General features: G+C 41.0%; 4 protein-coding genes across 4 annotated transcripts in view; 2 read left to right on the top strand and 2 right to left on the bottom strand.

Moving 5' to 3' along the window:
• The window catches only part of SARC_10184 (hypothetical protein), a 3873-nt gene extending 562 nt beyond the window's left edge, over positions 1-3311 (top strand). Inside the window, exons 2-9 of the mRNA XM_014295784.1 lie at positions 601-689; positions 809-881; positions 1142-1282; positions 1481-1573; positions 1776-2115; positions 2336-2557; positions 2782-2985; positions 3155-3311. Of these exons, the coding sequence (XP_014151259.1) occupies positions 601-689; positions 809-881; positions 1142-1282; positions 1481-1573; positions 1776-2115; positions 2336-2557; positions 2782-2985; positions 3155-3279 (1287 nt within the window). The 3' untranslated portion in view covers positions 3280-3311. The remainder of the gene's footprint in view (positions 1-600; positions 690-808; positions 882-1141; positions 1283-1480; positions 1574-1775; positions 2116-2335; positions 2558-2781; positions 2986-3154) is intronic.
• A 77-nt stretch (positions 3312-3388) lies between these two features.
• SARC_10183 (hypothetical protein) lies at positions 3389-8857 on the bottom strand. Its single transcript, XM_014295783.1, has 15 exons — positions 8712-8857; positions 8359-8456; positions 7662-8070; positions 6541-6644; positions 6226-6386; positions 5956-6125; positions 5672-5852; positions 5308-5435; positions 4983-5080; positions 4693-4839; positions 4444-4548; positions 4203-4335; positions 3972-4038; positions 3713-3837; positions 3389-3574 (listed from the first exon to the last, which is right to left on the bottom strand). The coding sequence occupies exons 1-15, from the start codon at positions 8730-8732 to the stop codon at positions 3506-3508; spliced, it is 2016 nt and encodes a 671-aa protein (XP_014151258.1). The 5' UTR covers positions 8733-8857; the 3' UTR covers positions 3389-3505.
• Positions 8858-10030: 1173 nt separating this feature from the next.
• On the top strand, positions 10031-11431 carry SARC_10182 (UcrQ family protein). The gene is made up of 3 exons (XM_014295782.1): positions 10031-10228; positions 10721-10858; positions 11082-11431. The coding sequence occupies exons 1-2, from the start codon at positions 10127-10129 to the stop codon at positions 10856-10858; spliced, it is 240 nt and encodes a 79-aa protein (XP_014151257.1). The 5' UTR covers positions 10031-10126; the 3' UTR covers positions 11082-11431.
• A 58-nt stretch (positions 11432-11489) lies between these two features.
• SARC_10181 (hypothetical protein) overlaps positions 11490-12366 on the bottom strand; it is a gene marked incomplete at its 5' end in the record, with an annotated part of 4358 nt that continues 3481 nt past the window's right edge. The window contains 2 exons of the mRNA XM_014295781.1: positions 11490-11623; positions 11791-11927. Of these exons, the coding sequence (XP_014151256.1) occupies positions 11577-11623; positions 11791-11927 (184 nt within the window). The remainder of the gene's footprint in view (positions 11624-11790; positions 11928-12366) is intronic.

Raw genomic sequence — 12366 nt, 5'->3', positions numbered from 1 at the left:
GTATGTATGTATGTATGTATGTATGTATGTATGTATGTATGTATGTATGTATGTATGTATGTATGCATGTATGTATGTATGTATGTGTATGTATGTATGTATGTAAGTATGTATGTGTGTATGTATGTATGTAGTTCAGACAACGTTTTTGTACCTTCATTGATCTTTTTATAAAGCTATCATCATTTGAGTGATGCAAGAGTAGTAATGAATGGGACGAGAGAATATAGTGTGCCGTTCTATATATCGGTGTAGTTCCGCGTTTGTACGGGTCATGCAGTACTCATTTTATGAGACGTTGGCCAATTTCAAGGCGATTTTTCTAGAGTCAAGTACTTGTTTATTACAAACTATGTGTTCGCGTCGCCCAATCGAAGCAAGTCTTGTTTTGACAACATCTTATATCTACTCTACATGTATGTTTGTAGTATTTTATATGTAGAGAGATTAACTTCACTCTTATACCCAGATCCTCTACATGTATGTTTGTAGTATTTTATATGTAGAGAGATTAACTTCACTCTTATACCCAGATCGGGACGACCCAAATGTGTGAGATTTTCACGTCATTAACTTTTACTTCTTGCCTGTGCGTTGCAGATGATGGATCGTAAAACGAGGGTGAGCTCGGTGCATTTCGATGGTCTCAGCAACACGAATCCAATTATATTTAATCCGATTGTTTCTGGGTATGTTGCCATTCGTTTTAACAAGCAGCTTACATCATTCGAATTTTACATTCTTGTGTTGTAGATCAATGCGTTCATCGTGATAAAATCCTCACTGACAAATTCTTGCCCGCGTTCAGACTGATGAAGCCCAATTCACTAGGTGATGTGATTGAAGCCATAGGGACAGCCTCAGCCCGCTTGAAACGCTTAGTATGTTTGCTGGCTTGACCTGCATTGTTTTACATATCTACTTGTGTGTGAGATGCATGTAGGACGCCAAATAACAAATATTGCAGTTGATCTATTTTTATTTACTAGTGCGAGCGTGCTCTAGTAATACGTAATACGTACTGCGGCAATTGTCTTTTGCCGTGCATTTATAAAGTGAATCAGTTTGTTTGTCTGGGAATTTATACCAAATGGCACCGAGCGTCTGTCTCGCCCGTACTGACTAGATTATCTCATTGCAGGACATATTCAAATCAATAAATTTCAAACTGGAGAAATCGCACGAGTTTGAGGGCGAAATCGACATCATCATTAACGTTGTTGAGAAAGGAAGATTTGAATTACGGACCGAGACCCAGATTGGAAATCAGGAGGGTGATCTGGTATGTCGTGGACTATGATCGTTTGCTGTGCTACAGTTTACCAAATTGCACTGCATTGGTTTATACTTCATCGATTTTTCTGCCTACTCGGAAGTACTTACTGCGTATCGCATTGTTAAGCAGCCATTTTTGCGTAGATACACACATGGAAGAGCTCTCGCACTTGTTCTCAACCTGCTGCTGGTGCCCATCTATCAGGTAATAAGTGGAAAGGCCAGAAATTGTGCTGGACGTGCTGAGGTGTTATCCGGGATATACTCTGTGGGAACATTAACGACCTCGTCATTTCAGGTAGGTGCTACGCATCGTGACTTTTACCTGCGTTCGGATGTCCCGTGGCGGGTTAGTTTTACAATTTTCATCGCTGTATTGCTTTTCCCTTCTCTTTAAGAAGTAAATAACAAAGCCAGAATGCTCTCAAGTGGGAAGCGAATCGTTCTCCTTCTTGTCTAATTTTTTTTCCGGTATGTCTCGCACTCGATTCTTCCTTCAGTTAGCTTTTACAAAGCCTCTCAAGCGGCACTGCCATTCATTCGATCTGAGTGCCCACAAGACGATACATAATCTTCAATCATTCCGGTCGCACCACGAAGTTTTGCGAGGCGCGGCCCTAAACTATAAACGAGCGACTAAGTATGGTGAACACGATTGCACATATAATGCAACTTGGAGAGAACTATGCAGTCCGGGACCCAATGCGTCTTGGGCAGTAAGGTCGCAAATGGGGCACACCTTAAAGTCTTCCATTAAGCATACGTTTACTCGAGATTTAAGGGATAATCCTGGGTTGAGCACTGGAGGATACAGGATTTCACTGACACAGGAACTAGCTGGTAAGGTTTATTGTGTTGATGCGGAATTGTGACGAGTATACTGCCGTAAAATCAAAGTATTTCTGAAACCACTAGAAGTTAGGCTTCGAGACAATTAGCGCAGATTTGCACGCTTGTGGGTGTTTTCAAGTAGTTTTAAAAAGAACTCTTCGAGTGATTTTTACTGTTCAAAACTGGGATTCACTGTTTTGATACTCATCGTGTAACGACCTATGCACAGGTCTTGGCGGAGATGCGAGCTTCTTCAAGGCGGAAGGAGATATACAAAAGTACATCCGGCTTCATCATTCCGGATTGACCCTCTCTTTAGGTGCAAGGGCGGGTGCGTTGTGGGCCACCGGGGGCACGTCAGCAGCTACATCCATAAGTGATAGATATTTCTTAGGCGGCGCCATGTCCATGCGAGGCTTCAACATGGCAGGCATTGGTCCGAGGGATAGAAGTGAGTGTTGGAGGTTTTTGTAATAATTTACAGAGTTGCAGTAATTGTAGCGATCATTTATATATTTTTAGGTTAACGTCGGTTGAATCTACAATTCGAGGCTTCGTAGGCAAAATGTCGAAAACAATGACGTCAGAAATTATGCATGATATTTGTAGTAATGTGTGCGGGGTGAGTTCGATTTTTCTAAATTACTCACATTCACGCACTATTCTCTATTGAAGACGATTCACTTGGAGGTGATGCTTTCTGGGCGACGGGGATACAAATCAGATCACCTATTCCGCTCCTTCAGAAATCGACCGGCGATACCCTTCAATTGCACTCATTCTTCAATGCGGGGAGTTTGGCCAATTTTTCGAGTGACAGTGCGCACCGGGGATTATTTCAACGCTTAAAGGATAGTCCACTAAGAGCTAGTACTGGAGGTATGTTGGGTAAAGAGCCTTAAACCAATACTCTCGACCTAAGTGGCACAGTTGCAAAATGTGGCGAGTTTTGCACACCGTCTGAATTGGAGGTCGTCTGTGACGTAAATGGTTGTCCACGGCCTTACTACAAGTCGGCTAATGTCTGTTGCATCTTTTAATTTTGCAGTGGGTCTGATATTGCAAATGGGACCAGCCCGACTCGAGTTTAACTACTGCCTTCCGGTGATGTATGCCGCTACAGATTTACAAAAGCGTGGATTCCAACTAGGGGTTGGACTGAACTTCCTGTGATGTAATTTACTGAAATAAAAGTTAAATCATCCATTCTGCGCTAAAGTATATTTTTCAAGATAGGTGGTCGTTCCTATGTACATGCGGACTATTCTCACGTACTTTATGCGCCCTAATCATTAAGATACATGAATAGGTTGTGAAGAAGGGGTGATTTTCGCGACTCTTTATTAAAAAATCTATAATTTTTATTGCTGTCTAACTGCTTCGCGGCCTGAAAAACTGTTTATTTTCCTCTTCGGACAGTAGCGCCAGATAGATCCCTCCGTCTGAGACGAACCTTGGTTGGGGTGACCTAAGCATGGAGACAGAGGTTAAAGATGTTATGCCACTCGCACTTAACCTTGGTTTCAAATAAAAACATCACTTAACTCAAAAAAATCCCATCAAATCGATGTACACTTCAACATAAACATTTGCACCGATCGTTTACCTCTATACTGTGCTTCGTATCTCCTGCCAAGTAGGCAATAACATCCTCTAGGGACATGACGCGTGGAGGTGTCAAGCGGATGGCTTCATCGTTTCCAGACGCACGCATGTTTGTCAGCTTCTTACCTATAATGAGACAAGCGAATGGTTTCTGATTATCTATCAGCGTGGGAAACGCGAGCAAAAAAAATAAACCAAGTGATAGCTGCAACTGAATATTTGTTACAAGCTTTTCGATTAATTTCTATTCTGATACATACCTTTTGTGGGGTTGACCTCCAAATCGAGTGCCTTCGAGCACTCTCCTATGAGCATACCCTTGTAGACCTATGCAAGTATGCGAGTTTTAAAACATCATTGTGATTGTGCAGAAATTGATATTGAATCTCGATCTCCCCTCCATCACATCACCAGCATTAGGTCGAAAGAAAGGTGATTTAAGTATTATAAATTTGAAGTTAAAATCAGTGTTCTATTTCCGTGTGACTAACCTCATCTCCAGGCTTGATGAACAATTCCCCTCGTGGTTCGATATCTCTTAGTGCATACGATGTGGCTTGCCCATCAACAGTGCAAATTAATTTACCCTTCTCACCCTCACTAGACGGAATCGCCTTCTCCGTCCTGCGAAATGTATAAAATCCGAATTAGTACTCGGGAGCGCTTCAAAGGGCGTCGGCGACACAGAAAGTAATCGAAAAATCAAAGCTATTGATTTGACACTTCTCATACCTGTATTCCTTGAAAATGGAGTTCACAACTGCTGAGCCACTAGTTTGTGATTTGAGCTGGCCTCTGTAGCCCATAAGACCCTTGGAGGGGATCTCGAAGACAATCCTTCGAGGGAAAAGAGCAAGAGTATATCAGTAGGCAGTAACAGAAACAACGCAATCACAACGCAAGCTTATCAGTGATATGTGAGCTCGAAAATGGTTCTGCACACTAAAGTTAAGACGTTTGACGCTCAACTGTCGTAATTACCTCGCGCTATGATCATCCTGCTTCATAGATGTCATTTCTCCCATTCGCTCCTGCATGTTGTTAATGATACTTCCAGAATATTGGGGAGGCACATCAATGGTGACTTCCTCCCAGGGTTCTTCTACATCATTAGTGTCTAAATTCTTACTGCGAAGTATAAATGAACAGAGTGTAAGAAAACAATCTCCTTATGTCTTTGGAAGTCCATTATGGAAACTCAGCAACCGACGAGAGGCAACGAACGAATACCCGAGCGAACCATCACACAACCCAAATACGCTGATGAATACCGTGTAAGAATTCTTGGCGGTGAAACGCCCAGTTCAAAGCCCTCACGTCGCATCTGCTCGATTAGAATACCCAGCTGAAGCTCACCACGACCATGAACCTGAATCATACAGTGAGATAATTAAGTGTCTGAGAGGTGATTAAACTACGATCAAACTCTGATATACGTCTTGCTTATCAAAATACGGGTAAAACTGCAATACTGCGAAGCCCTCTTTCTCATATGCAGCCAATAATATTTGTGCGTGTATGCTTCAAAAAGAAAGTACACGATTAAGGAATCATTTCGCCGCCCAAACTTTGTACTAAAAATATACACTGCTTTACCTCGAATTTGTCCGCCTCCGTTGCTGATTTCAGAGTGAGGGTTACGTTGTTCTCACACTCTTTAGTCAAGCGTTCTTTGATTTTTGAGGAAGTCAATTCTTTGCCCTCCTTTCCGCCAAGTGGCGAATCTTGGATTTAGAATTGCACAGACACAACCAGAGCAGGGCAGGAGCGTCAATGGAAAGATGAATATATATCGGAACAAGGATATAGTAATCATTGCAGTAGAGATGATATCCACGCTTCAAAGAACGCAATCTGGCACCTCTGTATTCAAACAATGCGCAAACAAAACATAAGAAGCCCTGGGTATCTAAATACACGAACGAAATATTGACACACGACAAGCGAAAATTGCTCATACCATTAACGCCAAACGTCATGGCGATAGTAGGCGGGTCGATAGCAATAGACGGGATGGGTGTGGTGATGGCGTGTGCACCTATAGTATCTGTGACATTGGCTGTAACACCGGCAATACTTATAATGTCGCCGGCGATGGCTTCGTCGATCTCGATTCGGGCCAGGCCACGTCGACGGAAGACCTTTCGAAAATAAGAAGGTAAGTAAAGTCACGCGTAAGCGCATATAACTTTCCAAATAAAATTAAGGCGAATTGTATCTCGATATAGTTTGAGCTTGCCCTACCTTCGTGACCTTTCCATCGACAACGAGGTCTCTGCCCGTCTTCCCCGATCCATGGGTAGCCACAGTTGGTGTTTCGCCGCCCCTACAGAGCACCTTGACTCTATCGCCAATCTTAGCGGTTCCCGAATATACTTTGCCAGTCATGACTCGGCCCACATAGTTGTCATGCTCTATAATGAACGTAAGAAATGGCCAAAATAAGTACACTCAAGCATAATAAGCAATAACTCGTGACTGAGAGCTCAAGTATAATAATGTGTTTCGCATTACCTAGCGTTGTAACCAGCATCGAGAATGGACCATCTTCGTCAACAGAGGGCGGCGGTACTTGACCGGCAATAGACTCGTAGAGTGGCAGCATGCCTTTCTCTTTACCATTAGCAATGTCATCAGGGCTGTTCACACACCAACCTTCCTTTCCGGAAGCATATCTGAAGTGCGCGACAGGCAGAGAGCTTTTGAGTATCAATCGATGATCCTCCAGCAGGAAACTCGGGATGTGAACAGAGACTATTTATTATATCCTTTCCACGCAAAAACAATTTTTTCTTAGGATCCAGGGATGTATCATCGAAAATAACATACAGAATAGGGAACTCCATTTGCTCGTCCGAGGCGTTCAAATTGAGGAAGAGTTCGAACAACTCATCCTCGACTTCGCCATTCATGCGAGCAGAATCACGATCAACCTGTAGGAAAATCGAAAAATATCCAATCAGAGCTGGAAGTTAACAAATGACTAGAACACGTATATCGACATGCCGCTGGATTGCAGCGTCAAATATACGATGAAGTGAAAATGATGATAATTCTCAACGTAAACGCAATAGTTATTGTGAATACCTTCATATCACAAAACTGATGGACGCAACTATTCGATACTTATGTGCACAGAATCAAATTCTAAATCCTATAGGATTGAATACCATTTCCAACATATATATATATATATATATATATATATGCACAACATATAACGATAAGCTGTATTATCTATTTTTTAGTGCGAGGAAGCCCACACGTACATGCATAAATATGTCAATGTGTATGTTTATATTGTCATTTATTGTGCATTTACATCAATATTCAAACATATATAAATATACATGCGCACAAACACGCACACACATATACACACAAACAACATATAAACAATATATATATATATAATAATAATTCAAAAATGTGTACATACGTACATACACACATATATATAAATACATAAATATACATACATACACACACAGACATATATATAAGTATATATATATATATATACATGTACATACATAGAAACATATACATGCATACATCAAACACAGACACAGACATATATATATGCACGTATATATATATATATATATATGTATAAATATATACATATATTAAAAATATACATACATATGTACATGCATGCTAATGCCATTCATAGATATTGAATGCAATCTTTGGTTTTCGATTTGGGGACTTTTTAGTGCATGCACACGAAGTGAGTAGAACAACCTGCAATCGCTCGCAAGCGCTCGTATCTTAACGAGTCCATACAGTAGAGAAATAAATAAAGAGAGAGAAAGTGAGAGAGAGAGAAAGTGTGTGTTGTGAATGAATACGAAGCGCATCAAGATTAAGAACGCGGTATTCTGGTTCTTGTTGTAAACGAAGCGGTCAATGTCATGTCAGACTCAATTCATAGGACATATTCATACCTTGTTGATGACAACCAATGGCCGGAGGTTGTTTTGAAGCGCTTTCGACAACACAAACTTTGTCTGTGCCATCGGACCCTCAGTTGCATCTACAACCAGTAACACACCGTCCACCATACTCAGCACTCGCTCCACCTCACCACCAAAGTCTTGATGTCCTGGCGTGTCCACAATATTAAACAAGTTGTCGTTCCAAATAACACTCGTGTTCTTGCTCATGATAGTGATTCCACGCTCTCGTTCTAAATTAATAGAGTCCATCACTCGGTCTTCACTGACATCTGTGCCACATTGACCGAGCAGCTGATCCACCAGTGTGGTTTTTCCGTGATCGACGTGCGCGATGACAGCGACATTTCGGATGTGCTTGGCGTGGTGTGTAACATCTGCCTGAGCCGCTGTCGCATAGCTGCAATTATGAAGAGCGGTCTGAAAATTAATGCTTATATAACATATAGAGCGCTGAGCAATTTATGTATATATAGCAATAGCAAGACACTGCATCTCGCCTTCCGTTAACCAAGACAGAAGGCATTCAAAAATGGTGCTACACAACCACTACAATTGAGGTATGGCAAATAATAAAGCGAAGATAGCTGGCCCTAGACGAGGCTGACCAGGTGCCGACATTCATACAAACTAGTGTGCACTGATTCAGTAAAGAATACACGCCACTATAAACGTATCACGTACACACCTAATACGACCAGTCCTGAAAGTGGATCTTACGCTGGATAGTAGGCCAGTCAGTTGTTTGGAATTCTGCTTCAAGGCCGCTCCCAGGAAACTAAGGCCCTATTTGAATATAGAGCGTTTGTATATGTATGTGGGAGTGAATAGCAAAGGGTAGAAATCTTAGTATATGCCAACTTTGGTACTATCTTGGGTGCCAAGTACCTGTGCTAAGTACCTCTTAGCACATATGCACGGTTTCAAGTGTATCGGAACTGCGACGGTCGCTCGAGAATGGGACGACGAACAACAATGAACTTAAAAAGATATCAACGAAATTCTAGGGCGTCGACGATTTTATCGAAGTGTAACACATACCTTAAAAGCCATGTTGTTCATCTACGTCCACTACTACAGACCACTACTACAGACCACTACTACAGACCACTACTGCAGACAGGTCACTCTGGCGATGTCAGTATTTATTTAGCTTGTGCCGCGTGCATCTAAATGCGCCCGCCAAAATATATACCTGTATTTACTATTATTCTCACTGCTCACATAAATATACTGTCAGCAGGCAGGCCCAGCAGGTGGAATTTGAAAACCCTAAACTAGCGTTGTTCTCTATTTGGACAACGGACGACACGCGATTTGGAATTCTACAAATTCTTTGGCCCTGTCTGGAATCTGGATGGGGTGCATATGACCCTCTCTCTCTGAGAAAGAGAAGACGACTAATAAAATATAGAGGATCGAACTAACGTCCGAAGGATATGCAGGATTGCAGGGGTCAAAATGGCAAAGAGACATAAAAAAAATTCAGGGGGTTGATACATATTCTATTTTTCTCTACTATTACTATGTAAATACTACTCTAGAGGTTCATATGGGTATTATGGCTGAACGATAATAATAAGTCCACACTGTTGGAATGAAGAGTCGTCGAATCGTCGCTGTCGGTCATTAAAATTAGGCTACTTCATGCATCTCCTGTGCATACAGCTCGCGTGTATATGATACGTGTGCGACTTATACACCATATTTATGCTTTATCATTACAGTTAGCATAACATGTTTACCCCTACTTTATCTGTGATCCTTCGTAGGGATATTTCTATTTATTTGAAAATGTCAGTAGCATACAGTCTTATTTGCCAATGATTGCTACCTCTATCTATCACAAGTATTCAGAATATAGACAGCAAGCGTTAGTGAAACCTTACAATCAGGCATTCAGGATTTCAGGCTACCCATTGTGAGAACATCACACATGACCTCCAACTTCCAAGGAATGTCAAGACTCATCAAGTGGCATTCTGCGAGTCGTGAACTCGTGACTCGTGGGAGGCGATGTGGCTCTTTTTGTCCCCGGACCCAGCGACTCAGAGTGGCACCTTCAGTTTGAGGCCAAGGGCCCAGAACTTCTCAGTTCCAATAATATTGCCACTTTAGAATCAAACTTCATTGGCTGCTGTATTTTTTACTGCCTAATATACTATATTACAAGATTTAAGCCATTCAAAGACACGGTTTGGAAATAGATATAAAAATAAACGTGCCCTCTTCCAAGTTCGTCTAAAATACATACATCTGTTTATTTTTCCAAAAAAAGACTGGTATATTTTTAGTGTAGATATATTTTCTATTAATTTGGAACGAAGTGATGTACTACATACTGTAAATATGATGCATAATTCGTTTCAATATACCCTGTAGAGTACGTGCACTAAGACCTTCAGAAGTACATTCTATTATCTAGTTTAGAGTCGTTGAACAGTAATATAGACAATATGGGACATCTAGTATGGGGAGCTATGTCAAAAATGAAGGGAGTGGTCACACATTCGATCTCTCCTTTCGAGGCTCGAGCATTCACCGGCTTCTTCTCACACGTATGTCTTTTTCTGGTACCGGTGTGTATATCCCGTAGCATGTTGCAATCAAGAAAGTGCGAGTGTTTAACCGGTCAGAAAAGAGTTGTTGTATTCCAAAACTCTATATCGTTGTAGGTGAGATAAAGGGAGACGTTGTGTGTTTCTTGTTTTACCTCCTTTAAAGAAATGCGATTGTATCTCTCACCGTCCGTTTAACATACAAGAATGAAAGGATACATCTCAATGTCCTTATTATTTCATGTGTATGAGGGGGAGATACAATCTAGTTATGGCTGTTTATGAGCTGTAATTGCCCTGCCTTTAATTCCTGCTGCATCTAATAAAGTTTAGTTCTGTTTCAACGGTTTGGAATGCGAGTTGATACTTTATCAACTTCTCACCCTTCTACAATATGTTTAAATTTTATTCTTGTCGAGGGAACTGATGTAGTGACGATAAACGGGTCAAGTACTGTTCATGGACGTTGACGCTTTCATTTTCGTTTCGCAGGCCCCAGCAAACGCCTACCGTCGTATAAGCGAGAACATTGTCAATGTCGTTCCCCCATTCATTCTTGCCTATGGAGTTTACGTATGGGCGAATAAGACCAGTATTGAGATGCACAGAAAGGGTGCCGCGCACCACTAGGTATGTCTAATCTTTTTGACCAAAGTTTGAGGATTTCTTTCTAGGCGGGTGCTTCTGGACGTTAGCTACATGTTCGAGAGCTATGAGTGTTGTCACTGTTTTCTTTATAATCATGTGTATTCATTCAGCTTGACCTATGAGAGCAGCCAGTGATTTTATAATCACGCCTATTCAGTATGTTCTTAGACTAACACTTGCTTAATGTTTATTTTACACCATGTAGAGCGGGGCTCAGCCGCGCAAAGGGGATTTCAAATAGGGCTTCCGTCGTGCTTCAATTTTAGAATGTGAGGAACAAGTAGTCCGGCAGGCTTAGGAGTTCGACGTCAACATCGCACTAGTTGCAATCGTCTTGGTCAACTATCTAGTTGTCCTTTCCCTCTGATATAAATGATCACCCTTACTTGATCACCCTTACTTTGATTGAGAGCCTGGCTTGTCTTGGAATTTTGATTGTTTCTCTAGGGTAAGAGTTACGTTAACTAAAGAAGTAGGTGAACGACCTCTCTGATACAAATACAACGTCCAAGTATATCAGACCCACAATCAAAACTTAAAATCCTTTGGTATAAGTTTTGAAGTGCTTGGCCTCCAAAATGAATTTGGTGTCGGACACGAGCGATTTGTTGTTGTTGTTGTTGAATGATCAACCTTTATAATTGCTGTCGATCTTGCATTTACTAACTCTATCCTCGTCTCAAACAGCTCTGGCTGTGCCTCACCGCATCAGAGACGATTTAATGTCCACTATCGTGTCTCCGTATTCTGGATATTGGAGACAAAACTTGTCAGATTAGTAACGCGCCAACACTAGTAGATATATCTCTTCTAAAGTAGTGCAGATAACTTCCATTTCATAGCATTATAACATTACAAGCCCTTAGCAATGATTTGCACATGAAATGAACCCGCAGAACCAGCAATCTACATACCGTCGTATTCTTCACGGGTGATCCACTGTTCAGTGAAGCTTGATAAGGATGCAAGGGCAGCACCGCCTTGCCAAACACTAAATTCTTGGTTGGGCGGAGTTCCCACACTCACCATACCTCTATTTGGGGCAAGCGCACTATACCATATAAGGACAGGATAGAGGTGGATAGGAATATACAGATAGTTGTTTACGTTAGCAAATTTCACAGAAACAAGGCTTCCGTCGCTATATTAACGACTTTATGAGAAGAATCAGAAGTCGACTTAGAAGTAGTATCAGTAATCGATTCAGAAGGCGACTCAATTGAAAGTAGAAAGACAAGTTCAAATAAGCGATACGGAGACCAGTAAGGCAAATATATATATATATATATATATATATATATATATATATATATATATATTATATATATATATATATATATATATATATATATATATATATATATATATATATATAGTATAGTATAGTATAGTATATACTACTATACTATATATAAGTAAGAACTAACTAACTAACTACGTACTACTTACTACGTTACGTACGTACGGTCCGTTACCGTACCGTACCCTAC

Source organism: Sphaeroforma arctica (genome assembly GCF_001186125.1).
Source record: "Sphaeroforma arctica JP610 unplaced genomic scaffold supercont1.1163, whole genome shotgun sequence".
Classification (NCBI taxonomy): domain Eukaryota; class Ichthyosporea; order Ichthyophonida; genus Sphaeroforma; species Sphaeroforma arctica.
The sequence above is the reverse complement of the archived record's forward strand: the minus strand, read 5'-3'. Positions and strand labels throughout refer to the sequence as shown.